At 37.5% G+C, this 25,186-nt stretch overlaps 1 protein-coding gene across 3 annotated transcripts; it reads right to left on the bottom strand.

Annotated features, from left to right (window-relative positions):
- LOC111719947 (zinc finger protein 85-like) lies at window positions 1–23,223 on the bottom strand. 3 transcript variants are annotated; one of them, XM_031963339.1, is made up of 6 exons: window positions 23,090–23,223; window positions 22,631–22,707; window positions 16,816–16,942; window positions 16,484–16,579; window positions 6,313–6,455; window positions 1–1,939 (listed from the first exon to the last, which is right to left on the bottom strand). In XM_031963339.1, exons 4-6 carry the CDS (start codon window positions 16,522–16,524, stop codon window positions 99–101), a joined length of 2,025 nt encoding a protein of 674 aa, XP_031819199.1. In that variant the 5' UTR covers window positions 16,525–16,579; window positions 16,816–16,942; window positions 22,631–22,707; window positions 23,090–23,223; the 3' UTR covers window positions 1–98. The 3 variants fall into 3 exon arrangements, with proteins under 3 accessions (XP_031819199.1, XP_023355867.1, XP_031819200.1); XM_023500099.2 differs by lacking the exon at window positions 6,313–6,455; XM_031963340.1 differs by lacking the exon at window positions 1–1,939 and having other exon boundaries at window positions 6,319–6,455.
- Between the last annotated feature and the right edge of the window lie 1,963 nt (window positions 23,224–25,186).

Genomic DNA, 25,186 nt, shown 5'->3' with positions numbered 1-25,186 from the left:
TTTCTATGTGTCAATTCTTTATAAACTTTTTATATCACATCTTTATCAAAGATACTCATTTATAAGATTTCCTACAATCATCACATCCCAAAAGATTTCTATCCAGTATGTATTCTCTTATGTCTAGAAAGAGATACAATCCTTCTAAAAGTTTTTCCACATTCATTGCATTCAAAAAGTTTTTCTCCAGCATGTATTCTTTTATGTCCATCAAGGTCTTCACAATGGTGAAAAGACTTCTCACATTCAGTACATTTAAATGATTTCTCTTCAGTATGAAATTTCTTATGTTTAGTAAGGTCTCCACACTGACGAAAAGACTTTCCACATTCACTACATTCAAAAGGCTTCTCTCCACTGTGAATTCTTTTATGGCTGCTAAGATTTCCATATTGTTTAAAGGATTTCCCACATTCATCGCATTTAAAAGGTTTCTCTCCGGTATGAATTCTTTTATGTGTAGTAAGAGAGTCACTCCTTCTAAAGTATTTTCCACAGTCATCACATTTAAAAGGTTTCTCTCCAGTATGAATTCTCTTGTGTTTAGTAAGGGATTCACTTCTTCTAAAATATCTTCCACAGTCTTTACATTTAAAGGGTTTCTCTCCAGTATGAATTCTATTATGTTTTGTAAGGTATTCATTCCTTCTAAAGGATTCTCCACATTCATTACATTTAAATGGTTTTTCTCCAGTATGAATTCTTTTATGATTATTAAGGGATTCACTCCTTCTAAAGGATTCTCCACATTCATTACATTCAAAAGATTTCTCACCAGTATGAATTACCTTATGTCTATTAAGATGTCCACGTCCTCTAAAGGATTTCCCACATTCATTACATTTAAAGGGTTTCTCTCCAGTATGAATTCTGTAATGATGTGTCAGCAGAGTTCTATAGCTAAAAGATTTCTCACATTCACTACATTTAAAGGGTTTCTCTCCAGTATGAATTCTTTTATGTCTGTCAAGATTTCTACAATGACTAAAGTATTTTCCACACTCAATGCATTCAAAGTTTTTCTCTCTAGTATGAATTTTCTTGTGTCTGTGAAGGCTTCTGTAATAACTGAAGAATTTCCCACATTCACCACATTCAAAGGGTTTCTTTCCAGTATGAACTCTTTTATGTATGTCAAGCTTTCTACAATGGTTGAAGTATTTTCCACGTTCAGTGCTTTCAAAGGTTTTTTCTCCAGTGTGAATTCTTTTATGCTTGTCAAGATTTCTGTAATGACGGAAGGATTTTCTACATTCACTACACTCAAAGCGTTTCTCTTCGATATGAAGTCTTTTAGGTTTAGTAAGGGATCTACTCCTTCTAGAGGATTTCACACATTCCTTACATACAAAGGAGTCCTCTCCAGAATGAATTCTCTGATATAGAATATGACTAGATTTGCAACTGAAGGCTTTCCCACATTCAGTACACTTAAAAAATTTCTCTGTAGCATGAATTGTTAGACAATTTGTAAGGGATAACCTATTGCTGGTGATTTTCCCATGCTCATGTGCTTTTTCTTCAGTATATTTTCTATAATGCTGCATAAGGTGTGAATGGTAATGGAATGACTTACTGCATTTATTATAATTGCAGAGTTTCTTCTTAGAAAAGATTCTATCTTGTTTACTTTCATCTGAGAAATGTGTGAAGTTCTTTCCATGTTTATTATGTTTATGTAGATTTTTCTTTGTATGAATCCTTTGTTTTGGAAATGAGTTTGATCCCACATGGACTTCTTTCTCTAACATATTACCTTCCTTGGCAACAGATTTAGTAGATGTTTTCTTGAGGGTGACTGTCACTTGTTTTTCATGGTTGCTCTTCTGTTGCTTGGCTTTTAATAGCTCAAACCTTGCATTGGATGGCTCTCTTGCCAAAATGTCCTGTTTTGAAATTCCCTCTGTTGTATCACAGCTACTCTCATGATTAAGGCACTCTATAAGAAATGGGGGAAAAAGTGTTAATATGCATCATTCTCTGTGCTTGAAGGAAGAAAACTAAAACATTCAATTTTTTCTACCTCATCTGTCAAAGAGGAGGACCAATAATCTAGAATATCTGAAAAAGAGAAGAAGGAACTAATAGAAAAAAAAAGTGGAAGAGAGAATTGTACAATGGATAAAAGGAGGAGAGAAAGAAGGACCTAATACCCAAAATTCCAAAGGGAAATGGAATTCAAAATGGGAGGAGGAAATCAGAGATGAGGGGAACAGAACTGGTGAGAACAAGGCTATCTTAAAAAAAATAAGATAAAGTAATTGAAGGAACATAATGTTATGTTTACAGCAAAAAAACAAAAACAAAAACAAAAACATAACTTGAAAGATTATGCAGGATAGGTTTAAAAAGGAATAGAAGGATAGCAATGTATATTTAAAAAATAAACTCATGAGAGAAAGCCCAGGAACTGAAGAGGGGAAAGTTGGCAGAAAAGGTCAATGGACAGAAAAACAAAAGGAACAACAGACAAGGAACCAAATCTCTGATCCCAGTTGAATATTTTGTGCACATGAACCCTTTTCATCTTTCTTTGATCTTTTTGGGGTATAGGCTTATAAGTGATATCATTGTGTCACAGTTTAATGACTTTTTGGTTATAGTTCTTAATTCCAGAATGACTGGACCAATTTGCTGCCCCATCAACAGTATATCTCATTATCATTTCCTTTTTTCTCCCTATCCTTTTTAATCTGACAAATGTGAAGTGAAACTCTGGTTGTATCAATTTGCATTTCTCTATTAGTGATCTGAAGCATTTTTCTTATGTTTATTTATAGTATGATTTTCTTCCTTTGAGAACTGCCTATTCAAAATATTTAACCATTTATTTATTGTTTGTCATTCTTGTTGAATCAGTTCTTTATATATCTTTATCAGAGAAACATGCTGCAAGTTTTTTTCCCCCAGTTAACTACCTTCTTATTTTAACTGCACGTGATTTTTTTTTGGCGCAATAATTTCTCAATTTTATGTAATTAAAACTGTCCATTTTATTCTCGGTGACCTTCTCTGTCCTTTATTTGGTCATAAATTTCCCCCCTATCTACAGTTATAAAAATATTTTCTTTTTTATTTCCTTGGGGCAGTTAGGTGACATAGTGGATGCAATGCCAGACCTAGAGTGTGGAAGCCCTGAACTGAAATTTAGTGTCAGACACAATAGCTGTGACTCTGGACAAGCCTCCGCATCATTATGTTCATTTATAAAAGGGGGATAATAGTAGCACCTACTTCCCACAGTTGTGAGAATAAAATGAGAATTTGTCAAGGCTTAGCTCTAGCTCTTAGCTCTCATAATAAGCACTACACGACAACAATAAAATTTTCATATGTTTTGTGTATATCTACATTTGGAAATTTTTGTGACGTATAGTATGAGAACTCAGTCTAAACTTATTTTCAGACAGCCGTTTCCCCAGTACTTTTTTGATGAATTGTAAGCACCCATCCTATTATTCAGAGTTTGGGGGTTACTAAACCCTGTTATCATGTTCTTTTACTTCTGTGCGTTGTTTACCTACTTTGTTCTACTCATCAACCTTTCCACCTTTTAATCAGCACCAAAAACGTTTATGAATACAGCTTTGTGAAATTCTTCGATATCGGTTCTTGCTAAGCTTCCCACTCCCCCACTTTCAGTTCTTTCCTTTGAGGATTTTGACCTTTTGTTCCTTCAGTGAGATTTGTTCTTTTTTTTCCCCCCAACTCTCTAAAAGTGATTTTTCAGGCTGTCTTGCTAAGGTGATTACCAAAAACAAGACAGCTGTAAGTCTACCCACATTTTAATTACCTATCAGGAAAACCCTGATTCTCCACTAGACAGAATAATGATTAAGGAATCCAAGTGGGGACTATAGTAAGAACAGCACAGAGAGTCAGCAGCCACTGTGTGACCAGAGAAGGACTGTGTATAGCCTGCAAGAGCCTGTGTCTTTGGCTAGGACTTGAGGACCCCAGGGAAGCAGCACTGAGCAGCCTCCCCCTTGGTAGGGCAGCACTTGGAGCAGGGCGAGCCAAAGGCCCAGGGTCCTCAGGTCTGAACTGAGAGACCTGACAGGGCCTCACATAGTCAAAGGAAATGAACAATTTTCAAATGAAGAAATTAAAGCTATTCCTAGTCATATGAAAAAATGCTTTAAATTACTACTGATTAAAAAAATGCAAATTAAGACAACTCTGAGGTATCACTACACCCCTTTCAGATTGGCTGACAGAAAAGGATAGTGATAAATGTTGGAGGGGGTGTGGGAAAACTGGGACACTGAGGCATTGTTGGTGGAGTTGTTTTCCGGATCCAACCATTCTAGAGAGCAATTTGGTACTATGCTCAAAAAGTTATCAAACTGTGCATACCCTTTGAACTTGTCTCTACTAGTTCTGTATCCCAAAAAAATCACTAAAAAAGGAAAAGGACCCAGATGTGCAAAAATGTGGCAGCCTTTTTTGTGGTATTAAGGAACTGGAAACTGAGTGGATGCCCATCAGATGGAGAATGGCTGAATAAATTATGGTAAATGAATGTTATGGAATATTATTGTTCTGTAAGAAATGACCAGCAAGATGATTTCAGAAAGGCCTAGAGAAATCTACATAAATTGATGCTAAGTGCAGTGAGTACAAGCAAGAGAGCACTGTGCACAACAACAAGACTGTATGATGATCAGCTGTGATGGATGAGGCTCTTTTCAACAATGAAGGGATTCAGGCTAATTCCAATAGCCTTGTGATGGAGAGAGCCATTTGCATCCAGAAAGAGGACGTTGGGGACTGAATGTGCATCACAATACAGTATTTTCACCTTTTTTTGGTTATTTGCTTGCTTTTTTTTCTTTCTCACTTTTTTTTCCTTTTTGATTGAATTTTTCTTGTGCAGCATGATAAATCATGATAAATATGGAAATATATTTAGAAGAATTCCACATATTTAACCCCTATTGGATTACTTGCTGTCTAGGGGAGGAAGGTGGGAGAAAGGGAGGAAGAAAAATTTGGAACAAAGTTTTGTAAGGATGAATATTGAAAACTATCACTGTATGTATTTTGAAAATAAAAAAAACTACTGTTAAAATTTTTAAAAAGAAATTAAAGTTTAGCACAGTGTTAGTGGGCATTTATTCAATGCTTTCTGAAAGCTAGAGAGATGATCAAATCAAAGAAATCAACAACTAGCATAAAAAATTATTGTAAATCTGACTCTATAACACTTGAGAAGGAAAGCATGGATTTTCCACAAGGATTAAATGAATACCTGGAAAAAATGAAATGAGATTTTAAAAATGGAATAAAAGATCTGTAGAAAAGAATTAGAAGGCATATATTAGCTTTAAAAAGCAAGTATAAATCTTACTTAAATACAAAATCTTTGAAAACAGACCAAGTAGAAACAATGAGACAGCAAAAAATATCAGAAAAAATCAGAAGATTGAAAAAAAGTAGAAAAAGTAAGATATCTGATATAAAAAAAAAACTCACCTGGAAAAAAGATTAAAGAGTGATGATTTAAAGAATCATTAGACTCTTTAAAAAACATGATTTAAAAAAAACTCAACAGCTAAATTTTCAAGAAATCATAAATTAACTTTGCCCAGATCTATTTGAATCAGATAGCAAAGATAGAATGATCTCTTGAAAGGAACCCCAGAAATGTCATAGACAATAATCAAGCCTCCCACATCAAAGAAAAAATTTTGCAAGCATCCAGAAAGAAGCAACTCAGGTACCATAGAACTACAATAAGGTTCACATAAAAGTTGGCATCTTCTCCTAAAAATGAGAGTAGATCTTAGAATACAATATTTCAAAAAGAAAAATATTTATGAGCTAGAATAATTTACCCTGCAAAGTTGTGTATAATCCCTAACATGGGCAAAATGAATCTTTAATGGAAAAGTAGACTTTTAGGCATTTCGGATGGAAAAAAAAACAGAGCTAAGTTCCTACTTAGAAGTACAAACATGAGTCCAATGAAAGTTGAAAAATAAATTCATTTAAGTAATTTGAAAGAACTATATCATGATATAACATACCATTTTCATAGGAGGAAAAGGAACAAGTATCCTCACAGAACCTTAATGTCTTCAAAAGTATTAAGAGAGTTCAGTGAGAAAAACAGAGGTCTTGGACGTGGATCAGTTCGGGGTTTTAAGAGGGAAAGAAAAGGGAATGTAAAAGAAGTAATGCACTAATGTAAAGGGGAGGAAGAAGGGGACGAATCATGATATTGTTCAAACCTGACATGCTTGAGAAGAATATATAAACATGGACGACAGGGGAAGAGGAGAGTAGCCATTAGGTGAATGTCACTCTTACCTGAAATGGATAACGAAGGGTTGATGTCACAGGTACACACTTTGGTGGAGAAACTCATCAGATCCAACAAGGTAACAATTGGGGATAGGTAGGAGGAGAGTAAGAGAGAGGATAATACCAGGGAGGGAATAGTCTCAATGATCCTGAAGGGAAGATCAAAGAAGGGAAGGGTTAAAAAAAGAACTAGAATCTGTAGGAGGGGCCTTAGATTGCCTCTTAGACAAGCGAATAATTGCAGCTTGGAAAATGTTTAAAAGGCAGTTACCCTTGGTGGCTGTTCTTCCTTTTCTTGCCCTCTCTTCTCACCCCACACTCAAGTTGTGGTACATGATGTAAAGGCAATAACAAAAAGAGCATTTCTGAGAATTCTGGTAGTAGGATTTGATGCAGAGTGAAGTGAGCAAAATCAGAACAATTTCTACAAAGATAACAATATTCTCAAGAAAAATACCTTTGAAAGACATAAGAACTCAGATCAAAGTTATGACCAACCATGTCTCCAAGAGGACATACAATAAAGCATACAAACCACTTTCTGACAGAGGAGATAAAAAGTACAAAGAGAGACATTTTTGGATATGGCTACTCTATGGATTTGTTTGGCTTGCCATGCTTATTTATTACAAAGTTTTTGAGTTTTTTCCTTCTCCTTTTTCTCTCTCAATTAATTGGGAAGGGGATTTGGGAAGAAGAAATTAGTAATAGTGACCCCCTTCTCCCACTCACCTTGAAAAGGCCATTGCAACTTTTTAAAAAATGCACATAAGGAACTTCAAATGAAAGTACAGTCAAGTCAGTCAAGTCAGTCAGTTTTGAAAATAACATATATTGACTTATATGGAAATGTGTTTTGCATGACTATACGTGTATAACATATCAACATGCTTGCCTTGAAAATGAGGGGGAAGGGCAAGGAAGGCAAGAATTTGGAACACAAAATTTGAAAAAAAGGAATATTAAAATGGTTTTATATGTAATTGGGAAAATGGTCAATTAAACAGAGAAAACAACAAGCAGAATTTTACTACGTATATATATATATATATATATATATATATATATATATATATATATATATATATATTTTTTTTTTTTTTAAAGAGCAGTATAAAGTAGATATTTAGTTTCACAAGAGTCCTATTTTCATGCTCTGGTATGTTTAGAAATGTATTTTTTTTTGTTATTTAAGTTGTTCTTTAAGTTCTTAAGTTAAGTTAATTTAAAAAGATAAAGTAAACTTTTGGTAGTTTGATTATCATTACACTGAATAAATCAATTACTTTAGGTAGTATTGCTTTATCATATTAATATGGCCCAACTACAAGCAATTATTTTTGCAAAAGAATGTTTTGTAATTATATCCCTATAATCTAAAAGTATTTCGGTAGGTAAGACTCCTAAATATTTTATAAATTTATAATTATTTTGAAGAGAATTTTTCTATCTTGTCTTGCTAGGTTTTGTAGGTGCTGCTGATATAAGCAAAGATCTGGAAACTCTGGGAAAGCCCATCAGTTGAGAAATGGCAAAACATAATTAAGGTTTGTGATATAATGGAAAGTTATTGTACCATAAGAAATTTCGAAAAGGAAAATTTCAAAGAAATGGGAATACTTGTATAAAATAATGCAGTGAAGTGCTCAGGTGCAGAATAACAATGTACTATATACAGTAAAAGTATCATAAAGAAAAAACCTTGAAAACTTAATGACTAACTATGACTCCATAGGACTAAGGATGGAACATATTATTACCTATCTCCCAACTGAGGAGTAATGGACCCAAGGTCCCAAATGAGACATATATGGTTGGTGTCAACTATATTTATTTGTTATAAGGGCTGGTTTTTTTCCCACTGTTGAGACTTGGGAGTAGGGAAGGAGCTATCAATAGAATTTCCAAAATAACAGAAGAAAAGAAAATGCATAGACGAAGAGCACATAGATGGCACGGTGAATAGAGAAATGGGCTGAAGTTAGGAAAAACTGAGTTCAAATATGGCCTCAGACATTTAATGCTTACTAGCTATGTGACCCAACTGCCTCATCAAAAATAAAAAAATAAAAAAATGCACAGAAGAGAACAGAAAGTCCAGAAGAAAACAAAGACAAGTAAGACAGCTTGGAAAATAACATGTTGAATTTCATTTTATATATATATAGCAAACAATGTAATAGAGATGTTACCCTTATTATTCTTTTTTTTTTTTTTGTTCTACTTTGTATCTGAAAATATTCCTTTTTGAGAATGTCTATGTTCAGAAAAACATTTTTTTAAAGAAAAAAGAATTTAGCCCTTAGAAGAAATAAAATGGAGGTTCAGGGATTTTCTCTGCTATTGTTCTGCGGTTGCTAAGTAACAGTGGATGTGCTTTATCTGTAGAATTTCACATTGCATTGTTTGAAGAAAAATGACTCAGAGAAATCATTTTAATAAAGATGAAGGTTTTGAAACAAAATGCTCAAATGAAGGGGAGAAAAATCTTTGATTTTATTCTTTTTTTAAACCCTGTTCTGACCTGCCTCAAATGAAACTGATTCTTTCAGAGTCACCACTGATCTAATCTACTGGACTTTTCTCAATACCAATCCTTGCTAACACTGACTCCTTAAGTGACTATTAACATGGCAGTTGGCTGCCGACACTGCTGATCATGCCCTTCTTCATGCATTTCCAGGCCTCCTGCTTTCTCCTCTCATCTGTTCAAATCTTCTCAGTCTCCTCTGCTGGATCTCCCTCCCTGTCCTGCCCCATTTATAGTGTGTACACCCAGGACTCCATTCTGGGTTCTTTTTTCTCCTATTAATGACCCTCTCAGACTCTATGCAGACAATCCCCAGATCTATGGATATGATTCTAATTTCTGTTCTCAGCTTAGTCGTATCACAGGCTCATAGAATCAGACCTGGAGTGGAAGGGCCTTTGGAGGGTACTTAACAAAACCCTTTCACCTTACAGAAAAAGAAACCAAGGTCCAGAAAGCTTCATTAGCTCTCAGTCATCTCTGCGAGACAAAAGCTACTCAAAATTTATGACTAGTCTATTTTTTTTTTCAGGCTGACCACACATTATTTTCCCTCAAAGCCAGACATTCCATTCTCCCTCTCTGTGGAAGTCATGGCACCTGTTGTACATGGGCTGGCCTAGTCCTGTTAGGGCAAGAGAGACCTCCCAGGGGAAGTTAGGGTCAGAAGCTTCTCCTGGCCTCTTGCTGCTTCTTGGAGAAGGCTTTCCAACTTTCCAACTGCGAGAGGAAGTGAGTATTGTTTTATTTCAACCTTAAATTTTTTCTGGTAATTTTTTATCCCATACTAAGAAGGTTGATTTTAATTATTTACTGCAATGTATTATGTACTTACTCTATTCTACTGATCTGCTACTCTTATTTCTTATCTACAACCAGATTGTTTGATAATGTAAAACTTCTTTTTTATTATAACTTTTTATTGACGGAGCCCATTCCTGGGTAATTTTTTTTTTACAACATTATCCCTTGCACTCACTTCTGTTCCAACTTTTCCCATTCCTCCCTTCACCCCCACCCTCAGATGGCAAGCAGTCTTTATGTAAAAACTTCTTTAGAGAAAACTAAGCTTTAAAAGGAACTAGGTATTCCAAGAAACAAAAATGAAGAAGGCCAGCATCACAGACATGAATTATCATAGACCCAATCAAAAGCAAATTCCAGGTGTAGAATACATTATCAAAACAATCTGATACTAATTAAGAAATAATAGTGGATTAGTTGAATAGAGTAAGTACATAATACATTGTGGCAAATGACTGTAGCAATCCAGTATTTGATAAACCCAAAGATCCAATTCTTTGGGACAAAGACTCATTGATGAAAAACAGCTGGGAAAACTGGAAAATAGTATGGCAGAAACTAGGTATAGAGCAACATCTTTCACAGCATACCAAGAAAAGCTCAAAATGTGTACATGATTTAGATATAAAGGCTGATGACATAAGCCAATTAGGAAAGCATTGAAAAGTCTACTTGTCAGATATGGATAAGGGAAGAAATAAAAACCAAACAAGATATAGAGAACATTATAAAATATACAATGGATAATTTTGAAAAAATTATATTTTATATTATATATATTAATATGTATGATGTAATAAATATATAAATATAAATATTATATATAACATAATATATAATTATAATCATATATGTAATTAATTATATAAAATTATAAAGTTTTTGCACCAACAAAATCAATGCAACTAAAAGTAAATGGAAAGCAGAAAACTGGGAGAAAAGTTTTTATATCAAATATCTCTGATATTGGTTTCATTTCCAGAAATAGAGAACTAAATCAAATTGACAAGACCACAAGTCATTTCCTAACTGACAAATGGTCAAAGGATATGAATTGATAATTTTCAGATAAGTTAAAACTACTTATATGAAAAAATGTTCTAAATCACTATTGATTAGAGAAATGCAAATTAAAATAATTCAGAGGTACCACCTCATATCTGTAAGATTGGCTAATATGATAAAAAAGATGAAAATGATAAATGCTGGAGAGGATGTGGGAAAACTGAGACATCAATACATTCTGGCAAAATTGTGAACTGATCTAACAATTCTGGAGAACAATTTGGAACTATGTCAAAGGGCTAAAAAACTGTGCATACTCTTTGATCTTGCAACATTACTGCTGCATCTATTATCCCAAAAAAGAGTTAAAAGAGAAAAAAAAGGAAAATTACCTATTTATACAAAATCTTTATACCAGCTCTTTCTTTTTGGTGTCAAAGAATTGGAAATTAAGGGGATGCCCATTAATTGGGGAATACAATTACAAGCTGTGGCATATCATTGTAATGAAATATCATTGTGTATAAGAAATGACAAATAAGATGATTTCGGAAAAACTTGGAAAGACAGGAATTAATACAAAGTGAAATGAACAAAATCAGGAAAACATTGTATACAGCAACAGCAATACTGAATGAAGAACTGTGAATGACTTAGCTATTCTTAGCAATATAATGATCCAAGGCAATCCCAAAGGACAAATACGTTATCTGCTTCCAAAATAAAAATTAATGTAATCTGAATATGGATACATACTTTCTCTCTCTGCTTCAAAATCAGTTACTATTGCTATCATCCCAGCACTGGGGGAAGGCAAATATCTTGATTTCCAAAAGAGGTCAGAATGGAATCCCAAACCTATATACCCATAATTTTGGTCTGCAGTCCTAGAAAATTCTAAACTTATAGGGATGATTAGTAAAATCTCAGAAAGGAAGCAGTGATCACAAAGGGCCAGTGAGCATTGCTTCATCAGGAACAAGTGAGACTAAGATTTTTTTCTTTTCCTTCCTTCCTTCCTTCCTTCCTTCCTTCCTTCCTTCCTTCCTTCCTTCCTTCCTTCCTTCCTTCCTTCCTTCCTTCCTTCCTTCCTCTTTCTTTCTCTCTTTCTTTCTTTTTTTAGAGTAACAAAACTGATAAATCAGGCAAATGCTGTAGATCACATTTGCCTCATTTATAGAAATCATTTAGCAGAGTTTTTGACAAAGTCTCTGTTTTTATAAGAAATGTGAGATGTGGATTAGGTGGTAATATAACTAGATAGATTTTGAACTAATTGAATAACTGAACCCAAAGTGTAGACATTGATAGTACTACGTTAACTTGGAAGATCTCCAATGAAGTGACCCAAGAATCTATGTTTGTTCTGTGCTATTTAACATTTTAATCAGTCATTTAAATAAGGAACACTTATCAGGTTTGCCAATGACAAAACTAGAATAGATAGAAAATTCCTACAGTCAAATTAAATGAGGGTTGTTTTTTTTTGTTGCTGTTTCTTTCTGTTGATCCAGAGAAGTGACTTGATGTTTGTTGGAAACTTGTGAGCTTTCTTCCTCCCTGCTTCTATTCAAGGGAGAGGAACAAAGACTAAAAGTAGGAAGAGAATCTTTGGGCCTGTAATGCCCCATGAGAGTATATGGCATCCTCTTTTTTGTGTTTTACTCTTTCCAGCTTTTATATGAAGACTGGAGACAGCTATGATTCTGAGAGCTCCAAAAAAGGTCAGGAGAGAATGCAATCAGCAGTCTGGGAGCTAGAATCTGCTGTGGGAGCTTCATTAAGCCTGAACCCATCTTCCTAGGGACATGGGGGTAAGAGTATCCCCAGGTAGAGGGGAAATATTTTCACTTCCAAAATATTTTCCAAAAGTATTTCCATTCTTATTATATCTTCAAACTAAATAAACCTTTGTAACTGATGTTAACTGGTGAAAAGGAACTGGGGCAATAATTACTGGCAGCTATTATGGCAGGGAACATATCAGAATGGAGATTTTAAGCCAACATCATCATAAAAAGAGATAACTAATTCCCAGGGATATTTCTGGAGTCTTGCTACATGTGGGGCTTTGTCTAGAATAAAATTTATAGGGACCTCCAGGAGAGATTCGATGCTTGAAATTTTATATACTATATAACTCTGTTTTCAGGATCTACTAAAGGAAAACGGGCAATTTCTCCCCCCCCCCTTTTCATTATAGGATGCAATTATCATTTTCATTACCTTTTTTTCCCCAGTGTGTTTAACTTACAAGTCAATTCCTTTGGAGAGAATTTTTGCAGTCTTTTGCATTTGTTGAAGGTTTAAGTACTAATACTTGCTATATTCTGAACACAAGTACTGGTTTTGAAGTTAATATGAGAAGTATGAACTTTGTATGACTAAAATTCTGGTGAAGAAAAAAAAGAAAAGAAACCAAAAATTCTCAATAAAAAAAAATAGCCTCAGCAAATACAAATTTATATCTGTTTTACGACTTACACTTTTAAGAGAGATTTACTTGGAGCACTGAGGAGTTAAGTGACTTATGGATTAAAATAAGGTCTTCCTACCTCTAAGAGCAGATCTCTATTATTCCATACAGCCCCATTGAGATAAAATATACTTGGAATTTTATACTTGGATTTAAAAATCAATTGAACATGCATAAAATGGAGAGAATAGTTAAAACACCACTTCATCTGAAGAATTCTGGAGGTTTTAATGGACTGTGGGCTTCCTATAATGATATGGGAGAAAAGGAAGGTAATGCAATCTTAGGATGTACCAAAAGAATAAAGCTAGAAATATGCAAGTTGGTTCAGTTCTGAGTGCGACCTTTTAAGAAGAGCAGTCTGGAATATAATTGTTCTATAAAAAATGGCTAGAGGAGTTCAGAAAGATCTGGGGAGGCTTATATGAACTGATGCTGAGTGAAGTGAGAAGAACCAGGAGATCCAATGTATTCGACAACAATAAGACTATATGATAATCAATTCTGATGGACTTGGATCTTTTCAACCATGAGGGGATTCAAGCCAGTTCCAATAAACTTGTAAAAGAGAGAGCCATCTGCATCCAGAGAGAGGACTATGGGACTGAAGTGAATTCAAGCATAGTATTTTCACTTTTTTATTGTTGTTTGTTTGCTTGTTTTGTCCCTTTTGATATATGATTTTTCTTGCACAGCATGACAAATATGGAAATGTGTTTATCAGAATTACACATGTTTAACCTGTATTGGATCCTTTGCTGTCTGGGGATGAGAGAAGAAGGGAAAACATTTGGACTACAAGGTTTTGCAAAGATGAATGTTGAGAACTACCTTTGTGTGTATTTGGAAAAATAAAAAGCTATTATAAAAAAGACATTCTTCAGGTAGAGAGTGTCTAGATTAGGGCAAGAGAATCAAAGGACCTAAAGACCTGAAATCCAGTAGGGAAGGTCCTGAGATACAAGATGGCTATTTTCAAGTATCTGAAAGACTAGCATACAGAGGGAAAATTGGTTCTGCGCAGCTCTGGGAGGCAAAATTAGGAATAATGGGTCAAAGATGCAAAGAGGAAAATTTAGGCTTTCTATAAGGAACAATCCAACTAGCAGACTTCTCCAGAAGTAAAATGGCCTGACTTAGGAAACAGTGAGATCTTCTTTTTAAAAGCTTTTTAAGAAAAGGCTGGGTGGTCACCTGTCAAGTATGTTATGGTGGGGGATCCTTTTTAAGCATAAATTATGTTAGAAAGAATGGTAACTCCTTGAGAATGGGAATTTTTCATTTCTGTCACTTTATCCCTGATATCTACCACAGAGCTAGACACACAGGCATTTAATAAATGCTTGCTGATGGATGGACCATCATTAAGATTGATTCCACCCCCAAATTTCATTATACAATGTAATTATAGAATGCAATAATAGATTTTCAAATGATATATGAAGCATTCAGAAAAACATGGGGAAACCTTTTGTGAAATGACAGAGTGAAAAAAAGTAGACCTAAAAGAACAATAGATACAAGGAGGCAAAAGAAAAAGGAAGCACATTCTACTGTGGTGACTAGACCCCACAAAAGCCAGTGACTAGACATAGAATGTATAGACTTGGGAATAGCAAGTAGCCATGCTCAGACATAACCTGTCTCCAAAGGCCTGTTTCTGACTACGCCTGATAGACTTCACTGCATTTTGTTTGCAGCCCTTCCCGGGGCCAGAATGACACAGTCAAAAGAAAAAAAATTTGAAAATGCCCTTTCAGACTTGAAATGTTTAGTTTCCCTCCTCTCCTCCAATTCCTGAAATCCATGGCTTCAAGGTTCAGCTCAAACACTACCACAGGCTATCTACACAAAGCCTTTTCTTAACTCTCAAAATTCTACATCTGTATATCACATGATAGGGATCTTTTCCTCCTCAGATTATCTCATATTTACTTTTCTGCATAAATATTGTATCATATAAACTAGGGCTTCTTTGTATCATTAGGGCTTAGCCTAGAATGCATGCTTAATAAATGTTTAGGTTGAGTTGAGAAGAAATTTTAAAAATTTAGTAATTATTCTTAATTAAGCTCCATTGGGATGGAAACAAAAATCAAGACAGTCTTTACCGTCAGAAACCTTACACTCTGAATAGGGAAGAAACTTCAGCTACAAGGCAAAGGGTCAGGATTCAGGAGATAAATGTGTGGTAAAGCCCAAGAGCCCTCAAGTTACATAGGCAGCTTGGGTGGCAGTGCCCAGGGGTGCAGGGTACAGAGGTCTGAGGGGGTTAAGCCTGGAACAACTCAGGCTAAATGGCAGCATAGGTCATAGATCCCATTCAAGCCATATGAGCAGTCAAGCGAGAAAAGGAGAGGGAACCATGGGCCCAGGAAGGGAGATCCTAAGTCTCTTGATCCTGGACAGGTTCTGGGATGGGGATGAAGGGGGAAGACCTGGCAATGACAGATAGAGATAAAAAACCTTTCTCTGAAATTGGTCGGGAGAACAAGCAGAAATGTCACACTGTGACTGCGGAGGGAAGAGCAAAGACTGTGGAAGTCAGAGACTGAGCAAGTGCTGAGCTGACCAGGGTGGAATCCTGACAAACCAGACAGGGTCAGGAGGATGCCAGTTGGGAGGGCACAAGGCTTCACTTCATGAGGGTTGGCTCAGGGAAAGGGGGAAGAGGAACCTCTTAGGTGCCCTTTGCCATTAAAGGGGCTCATTAGAAGCAGCACGGGATCCACACTACTGGGCCCCACAGGCACTAGGGGACAAGAGCTGCCCGTGAGGGGCACGGAGGGGTTGGCGGGTCCCACCTCAGGGAGCGAAGGTTGGACATGTGTCAAGGAGCAATGACTCTGCTTTCTAAAAGCCCAGCAGATCAGATGCCTCTTCCCATCCCGAGAGCAAGTGGGCCTTCCTCGCTTCAGGTCTCAGGGCCTCAGGGGCCTGGCCTACACAAGCAGATGGGGGGATGACCTCTCAGCCTCCTCCTGGATTGATATTCAGTGATCCTGAAATTCTAGTAACACTTACCTCACAAAGTGGTTTTGAAGTTCAAAAAGGGCAAAGCCATAATTTGCAAGCTACATGTTAATTCTCATTTTGCAGAACCCAGGAGAAAATATGCATCCCAGCTGCAGTAATCTAAATAATACTGACTGATGACCTCAGAAACTGGCAGGGGGAAGTAAAGGGGAATGGGCATGAGAACATCTGGACAGATGTGGGCTTTCTCCCTGAGCCCGGGAAATGTCCTGGGCCCTCGACCAAAACCTCCAGGACACTGCCCCTGAATGACACTGCCCCTGAATGACCACAAGATGCAGTTCTTCCTCGCTGTGACTCCTACCACCTGGTTTTCAATCACCCACCTGGAAAGGGGCCTCTTGGGCGGGCTCTCTTTGGAATCCATGGTGCTTCTCCTCTCTCCAAATGGGAGACGATACCTGGCTTTTTAGCAGCAAGTCCTGCTCAGAGGAAAGAAATGGGAAAGGCAGTGACAGAGTCTCTCAGGGTCCCATTCTCCACTTCTATAAAATCAGGGTTTGAGTTAGACAGTCTCTAGGGCCTTCCCCAATACCTCCCCCAGCTAGCTGAGCCTCCAAAAGTATATGAGCATTGGAGCCACTGCACAGTCTCTAGGATAAGAGAAGGTGAAGCCCCCACAAGCAAAGCTAGAGTCCAAAAGGAAAGCTGCCTTTACCCAGGGAAACAAGGTTCCTGTAATTCTCCAGCATCACATCCCTGAACAAGTTCCTCTGAGCGGGATCCAGGTGCTTCCACTCCTCCCAGGTGAACTCCACAGCCACATCCTTGAAGGTCACCGACTCCTAAAACATTCAACACGTTCCTGCTCACCCAGGATCCTCTCTCACAAGGATCTTCAGAGTGATCAGAAGTTAGCCAGCTGTCTGAGAAGGGTCTTGTACAAAAGTTTGGGACCTGATTCCTCATTGTTGCCTTAGAGATGCTAGACCTTCCTCCAGGGTTCAGCCCAAGCAACACTTTTAGTAGGAGGTCTACCCTCATCCATTTCAGGTCCCATTTCTAAGGCCTATTTCCTGGGGAAATGTGTTTTTCTTTATCATATACATACATACATACATCTATACCTATATATCTGGTATTGACTTATCAGACTTGATGACAACCTACCACCTCCAACAACGTAAGCTAATAAAGAACAGGACTACAATCAATCCATAACAAGCATTTATTAAGCACCTTTGTGTCAGGCACTGTGCTAAGCACCAGAGATACAAAAAGAAGCAAAGGATAGACCCCATCCTCAAGGAATTTGCAGTCCAATAGAATCTCAGTTCCCTTCACAGTAGAGATGGGCTGAATAAGATGGAGAAATCGTTTGGACTGGCCCTGCCGAGCAACCACAGATGATGATGAGCTGAAAGCCAGGTATAACAACCTCCCACTGTGTGAGTTCTACAAGTTGATAATTTTGTATAGCTTGCTAATGATGTTATAAATATCCAATGTTCCTTGGCAGAAAAAAAAAATAGGTTCTCCAGTCCGGCTCTAAGGCAAACATTTAAGGAGTTATTCCTTCATTTATAGAAGGTTTATATTCCACTGTTCAAAAACAACAGATACACAAATATGCCAAAATGTTTGGGATGTGGAAAGTGTACAACTTTAAGCACTTTTATCAACAAAAGAAAGAAAGGTAAATAAATTGGAGATATAATTTTAAAAAACACTAGAAGAGAAGCAAATGAAAAACTTCTATACACACAATAGATACAAGGTCATATTTATGAAGAGACACTAGCAAGGGGAGGTGGTTAAGTATGGCTCTGTGTTGGAGGTGGGACTGGAGCTTATCCAGAGGATGACAGGAATCCTAGAGGTGCAGAGAGGAGGAAGTGCATTTCAGACACGGAGGATTCTATGAAAAGCGATGGAAACGGGAGATGGAATATTGTATGTGAGGAACACTCAGAAGGGCAGTTTGACTGGACCAAAGAGTGGGTGTAGAGGGATACCATCTACTGGGTCTTGGAGAAGCTTCTGGAACACAGTAGTGAAGGGTTTTTCATGACAAAGGAGCTGGTATTTGCTGCTGGGGCAATAAAGAGACAGTCAGAATGGTGATTGGAGCATTATATTGTTTTTGTTGTTTGTCCTGCTTTCTCATAAAAGGCGTGACATCAGGGAGGGGGTGCCATGACAGGCACGTGAATTGGATTTAAGTGAAAGAAGCCTGTGCAAGTTCAGCTGCCTCACTTTCCCCTCCAGAGCCATCTGGGTTCAGTGGCCAGAGAAAGATCAGGACGACTAGAGATAGCCTTGGCCGTGGAAAACCGTGATCTTTTTAAACTAAGGTCTTCAACAAGTCTCAGTTTGACTGAAGCAATACTCATGCAGTGATTAAGGCTAGGTAGCAATGGAGGCAAAGAATCTCTTCTCTCACATTGTCAAAAACAAATAAACAAATACAAACAAACAAATAAATAAATCAATCTGGGAAATATTGAGAGAATTAGATTGGAAGGGTCTCACTTCAAAATGCAGCAAATCCTTGGGAAAATGGGTATTATACAAATTGTGGGGGCAGTTAGGTGGCGCAGTGAACAGAGCACCAGCCCTGAAGCCAGGAGGACTTGAGTTCAAATGTGACACTTAACACTTTCTAGCTGTGTGACCTGGGTAAGTCACTTAACCCCAATTGTCTCAGGAAAAAAATATTTATGGAGAATGTATTGGAGAAGGGAGAGCCTTGAGGAAAGCAGACCAATTATTAAGTTATTTGTTCAAAGAAGTAAGTATGAGCTATTTGTTTAATTTTTTAGTCAGTTCTGTGAAGTGAGAACCAGGAGAACAATTTAAACAATAACAATATCACTGTAATGAGTAACAACTCTTTATAATTTTATAACTCTGATCAATGCAATAACTAACCATAATTCCAGAGAACTGATGAAGATGTTGTCCATCTTCTGACAGAGAGATGAATTCAAAATACCATTTGAGACATATTTTTAGGATATGAGGGAATTTGTATTGCTTACTTATAAGCGGTTTTGTTTCTTTTTCTTTCTCAATGAAAGTAGAAGGAAGGAGGTAGGAGGGACAGTGCAGATTTTTGTGAATAAAAAAAATAAAATGTAACTTTAAAAAGATATATTTAACTCTGCAGTACATTGAAAGAGCAACACTTTAGCATTTAGTGTTCTTCACAATTGACCACTGAGAGTCACACATTTTCCACTTAGCTTAAAGCCTATTATTCATACCTCTACAAAAGTCCCTGGATTCTACTCAATCTTGCTATATGGGGAAGATTAATTTGTAAAGTACTACCTTTTTAAAACCATAGGCATCAAAGAGTACCCCAAAAGTTTTCATAATGATAAAAATCATGGATAATGAAAGTATCCAGAAGTTACCCAGGATACAGGAAGAATTAAGTCTGTATAACTTAAGTAGCATATTTTATATAGGCTTTTATAAGCTTACCCTGAAAGACTTCAGGATGACAGACCAGTGACCTAATTGCTAAGTTACTGTGTCCTTCAGTGGGCAACTGAAAGAAGGAACTTCTTTTTGTTTCTCTATATCATTGTTAATTTTTGTTTTATATCACCCTTATTTCCAAATAAATAGCTTCTCCCTCCCCAATTCCATGAATTATTCTCATAATTAAGAATAAACAAGAGAGAAAAAAAGTTTAATTAACACATCAGCCAAGTATGGCAATATATTTAATATTCTACAAATAATTCAAGGAAAAGGAGACTCAAATCTGATCAGAAATGAGAGGTCTTCTTTGAAATTCGGACACTGAAGTTTCTTGCCCTAATCAAAAGTCTCCCTTGCCTTCCTGGAAAATAAAGTCCACTGTAATCCACCAAAGTCCCTTTTCAATTCAAATACTTCTTATGAAGGGATACAAACAGGCCCAAACTACCTATGTACAATAGAATATCTAGGGATAAAAGTCCTCAGAAGAAATCCTCTATCAGAACAACTTGGCACTTGAAGAAATTCAGGGTAACAGGAGCAGTGACAACCTTGGAGGTTAATGACAAGTCACAAAAAGCATCATTCTCTCGATGGAATCAGTATTCTAGAAAATTGTCAGCCTTAACTCTAACTTTGAGTCACATGTATAGGTTAGGATACTCTTCGTATTCAGGTATTTTGTAATCCCACTTCCTAAGCAAAAATAAAGATAAAATAAAGAAGGGGGGAAGGGTTATTTAAAGTCGGAAATAAGTTAGGGTATGATACTCAGATGAATCCTATCTAGGGCTCAGGATGTGAAGGACTATATGGCCCTACTAGTTTAAGTGAAGTTAAATTGGAGTAAGCTTTTGCTAGGGAAAGCAATGACAGTACACTTTTTGCAAATAGTATCACCTGATAAATAGGTGACCAAATAGAAGTTAGGGATAGGCTGACACTAAAATATGGGAAGAGTAATTCCCCAGAAAACAAAAGGAGGATGTTATAGAAGTCTAAGCTCTTTGCTCTTCTGGACTCATCTCTCTGGGCCTCCTCATTGTAGGATACACTGACTTCCCTATTATAGTTACCACTCATTCTCTCTCTTCATTTTCCTACATCATTGGCCACAATGTGTTTCAAGTTATGGCTCATTACGTACTTTCTAGCTTTCTTACTCTTTAGTTAATATGGTTGCAGTTGTCTCTTCAGGTTGTTTCCTAAATTTTCATTCAGATATGACATAAATTCATAAAATCATACAGAAAGGGTGGCTTGATATTCTATATTGCAAGTATTGGATGAAATTATAGTACAAACTACAGAATTAATGACCCAGCTTTCCTTCTTCTCCCTATCCATGCTACTGAAGGTTCCTAGAAATAACTAGTCTTCCAAACTTTTATTCATCTTATTTAGGCTTTGTTATTTAATAATAATTATTGTGACATTTCTACAGCACTCTTATTCCAAATTTACAAGCTTATTTTTAAGCTACTGAGAGAGATTCAGAAATTCTTCTCCATACTTCAAAGATTCACTTGAAGAAGGAGGAACCTATTCTGGAGCAGAATCATTTAGAGAGTAAACTATAAATGGGATCATCTTTACCATTATCCATTCCCTCCTGCCTGCCTAGATAACTTCCGAATTCAGTTGTAATCTTAACTGTCTTTCCCTGTCTTTTTGTTCACTTTGAAGTTTATAATGTGTCACTAAAAAGTAAAATGGATCATTGCCATCCCGTTCACTCATGCCTTCTCCACAGTTAGACATCAGATAGCATAGTCATAGGCTGGGCTCTATCACGTGCGCCTACTTCATACCTAAACATCTCAAACTAAATTGCCCCCTCCAAACTTTTTTGATTAGTTCTCTCACTTCACAATATCCATTCTACCTGTTCTACATTCTCATTGATACCTCAATCCCTATCAGCATTTTCCATTCAAGGAAAACATCATCAGCTTCCTCCAAACTTTATATCCTCTATGAGTTAGTATTTTTGGTCAACTACTTTAAATATGCTTCAAGTTTCTTGTCCATCCTTTTCTTTTCAATATATTCCTTTTTAGCCCATGGTATTTGGTTTCTGTCTAGAGGGTTGCAGAGAGCTCTCTTTGCTCTCAATAGACCATAGTTCCTACAACTTGCCCTCTCATACCTCTCTTCAGAATAGACATTCCTGCTTCCAATGATAAAATAATAATAAAGTGAAAAAAGTTTATGAAGACATATGAAAGTGTTATTATTGAGGAATCAAAGCTGACTCACTCAGAATCACAAAAGTTTATGAAGACATGAAAGTGCTATTATTGAGGAATCAAAGCTGACTCACTCAGAATCACACAGGTAGTAGGTGTCTAGGGCAAAATTCAAACTCATTACCTTTTTAACTCCAAGGCCAACACATCTTTGGACCCATTTGAACCCTCAAAGCTCTGCTCTTTGAAGAGTTGGAAACTGAATATTGTCTGTTCTTTAAGGCTGTCTACATTCTGGGCACAACAGAACTCATCTCCTATCATTGCCCTAGATGATCTGTTCATACTGATTCCAAAACATGCTGTGATGTAACTCTCTATTCTCTATCTCAAACCTAACTATCCCCAATGCCTAATTTAACAATCTTTTCCTGAATCTGAATCCCCACCAGTATATTTCTCCTAACTTATCCAGTAATTAATTTCTTTATAAACTGATTTTAGTCTTTCAACAGTAATCATTACTGGGAACAGCATAAGCAATGCATTTTTTTTTAAAAAGCAATGCATATTAAAAAGTCAGTCTTGATCTAGTCTCTGAAATGAAATTCAAAGCTCCTTAGTTGAAAGGGCTGTCATCTACACTTTTGTTTTGCATCCCTCATGGCCTCAGTAAGTCCTTAATAGGTACCCATCTTTACCAATGAGTTGGGGAAAAGCTAGAAAAGTAGAAAGCAACAATTGTCAAGTCAGATTCTGTCTTTTGGTTTCCAATACACGGGAAAGAAATTGGTCTGTGCTCTAAAAAATCAAGGCTTTAATCATTTTGAACGTGAAGCAATTCCAACTCACCTGAAAGCTGGTTGGGGGGCCCATAGGGACCATTTCCTTCTCCTTTTAGGAAACAACAGAGTTCTCAGCAGTCAGATCTGGGAAGAAGAAATCAAGGACGGATAAGAACAGCCGTTTTCTATCCTCCCAGCACCGGGAAGACTTTGCGGGACCCTGGATTTTGAGCGAGAAGGCATCCCAGAGACAGGTCACCTGTCCCCCCCCGCCCCATTTACAGGTGACAAGATTGAGACTCGGAGCAGTTACCGATTCGGGTGAGACCAGGAGGCAGGACATGGGAAGCCCGACCCAGCCCGGTTCCGAGCAGCCCGGTTCCGAGCGGCCGGCACCCGCATCCCCTCTGCTTCCTCCTTCCCCCTCCTCCCAGACTGAGGTTCAGGCGCAGGAAGAGGAGGAGAGCACGATGGAGACCCCCAAAGGCTGCCTGGGCTCCCCGCAAGCTGACCAGGGGCCACTCACCGAGGAGAAGCAGCTTGCTGAGCGCCTGAGGGTAAATGGAGGCAAAGCCCTGAAAATTTCCCGCAGTCCGCTTGCCGGTCGCTCTCCAAGGTACCAGTTGTAGTTCCTGTGCGTGCACAGCTTCAGGCGCAGGCAGGAAGACCCAGAGCTTTTCCTGTGCTTGTGGGAAATGTAGTCCTGAGGCTAGGGGAAGCTTCTGCGCATGCTCCCGGGCTGCAGAGCGCTCTTCTCGCTCTCCGGGTCCCGCTCTCGCCGTGCCGGAGGTCGCCGTGAGAGCCAGGCTCCAGCCGCTTTCTGCGCTGTGTTATTACTTTTCACTTTTCCTACCCAGGTTTCATTTCCCCTAAAGCCTCCCCCTCCCCGCCCTCCGCCCTCCAACTCCCCAGTTCATGAAGTTTCTTCGGCCCTGGAGTCCTGAGAGAGCTGTCCAGCGCACCACCTAGTGTCCCAACCGTGCAACTGCAAGTGAGATGCTGAGAATTTGATCAAAGGTGTAAGAGTGAGCGTGAGCTTTTCCTCCTAGTAATCCAGAGGTTAAAGGTACCCACGCCATTGCCCCATAGCTAGCCTCCAGCGAGTATTGTCCCAGTTCCATTTCACAGCTGGCAAATTCTTTTAGTTCAGTGGCAAATTCTCCATTTGATAAATGGTCAAAGGCTATCAACAATTTTCAGATGAAGAAATTAAAAACCATTTCTAATTATATGAGGTGTTCTAAATCATTATTGATCAGAAAAATGCAAATTAAGACAACTCTGAGATACCACTACACACCTCTCAGACTGGCTAGGATGACAGGAAAAGATCATGATGAATGTGGGAGGGGATGTAGGAAAACTGGGACATTGATACATTGTTAGAGTTGTGAACGAATCCAATCATTCTGGAGATCAATCTGGAACTATGTTCAAAAAGTTGTCAAACTGGGCACCTCCTTTGATCCAGCAGTGTTACTCCTGGGCTTATATCCCAAAGAGATCTTAAAGGAGGGAAAGGGACCCACATGTGCAAGAATGTTTGTGGCAGCCCTTTTTGTAGTGGCCAGAAACTGGAAACTGAGTGATGTCCATTAATTGGAGAATGGCTGAATAAATTATGGCTTATGGATATTATGGAACATTATTGTTCTATAAGATTAGCAGGATGATTTTAGAGAGGCCTGGAGAGACTTACAGGAACTGATGCTAAGTGAAATGAGCAGAACCAGATCTTTGTACACGGCAACAAGAAGATTATATGATGATTGATTCTGATGGATATGGCTCTCTTTAATAGTAAGGTGATTCAGGCCAGTTCCAATGATCATGTGATGAGAGCCATCTGTACGCAGAGAGGACTATGGGAACTGAGTATGGATCACAACATAGCTTTTGTTGTTTGCTTGCATTTTGTTTTTCTCTCATTTTTTTCCCTTCTTGATCTGATTTTTCTTGTGAAGCATGATCCTTCTGGAAATATGTATAGAATAATTGCATATGTTTAATCTATATTGCATTACTTGACATCTAGGGGAGAGGGTGGAGGAAAGGGAGAGGAAAAATTTGAAACACAAGGTTTTGCAAGGGTGAATGATGAAAATTATGTATATGTTTTGAAAATAAAAAACTTTAATAATTAAATTAAAAAAACATTCAGTGGCAAGGATTTACCAATCACCTCCTGAAAGAGACCCCAAAATGAAAACTCCAAGGAATATTGTAGCTAAATTTCAGAATTATCAGACAAAGAAGAAAATACTGCAAGCTGTCAGAAAGAAGCAATTAAAATATTGAGAAGCCACAATCAGGATTATCTAGGAACCTATCAGCTCCCATTTTAAAGGATTGAGGTACCTGGATTATGATATTCTGAAGGGGGGGACTGTAAAAGGGAAGGACTGTTTGAGGAAGGTGGTGCTCAGAAGCAAAACACTGAGGAGGGGAAGGGGGAAAGGAGAAAGAAAAGTATAACTTGGAGGAAATAAGATGACAGGAAATACAAAGTAATTTTAACTGTGAATGTGAATGGGATGAATTCTCCTATTAAACAGAAGCAGATAGCAGACTGGATTAAAAGCCAAAATCTTACAATACAAAATTTCAGTGGCTGGAGCACTGA

Source organism: Sarcophilus harrisii, chromosome 3 (genome assembly GCF_902635505.1).
Source record: "Sarcophilus harrisii chromosome 3, mSarHar1.11, whole genome shotgun sequence".
Lineage (NCBI taxonomy): Eukaryota > Metazoa > Chordata > Mammalia > Dasyuromorphia > Dasyuridae > Sarcophilus > Sarcophilus harrisii.
Note: the sequence above shows the minus strand (reverse complement) of the source record. Positions and strands in the feature narration are given on the sequence as shown.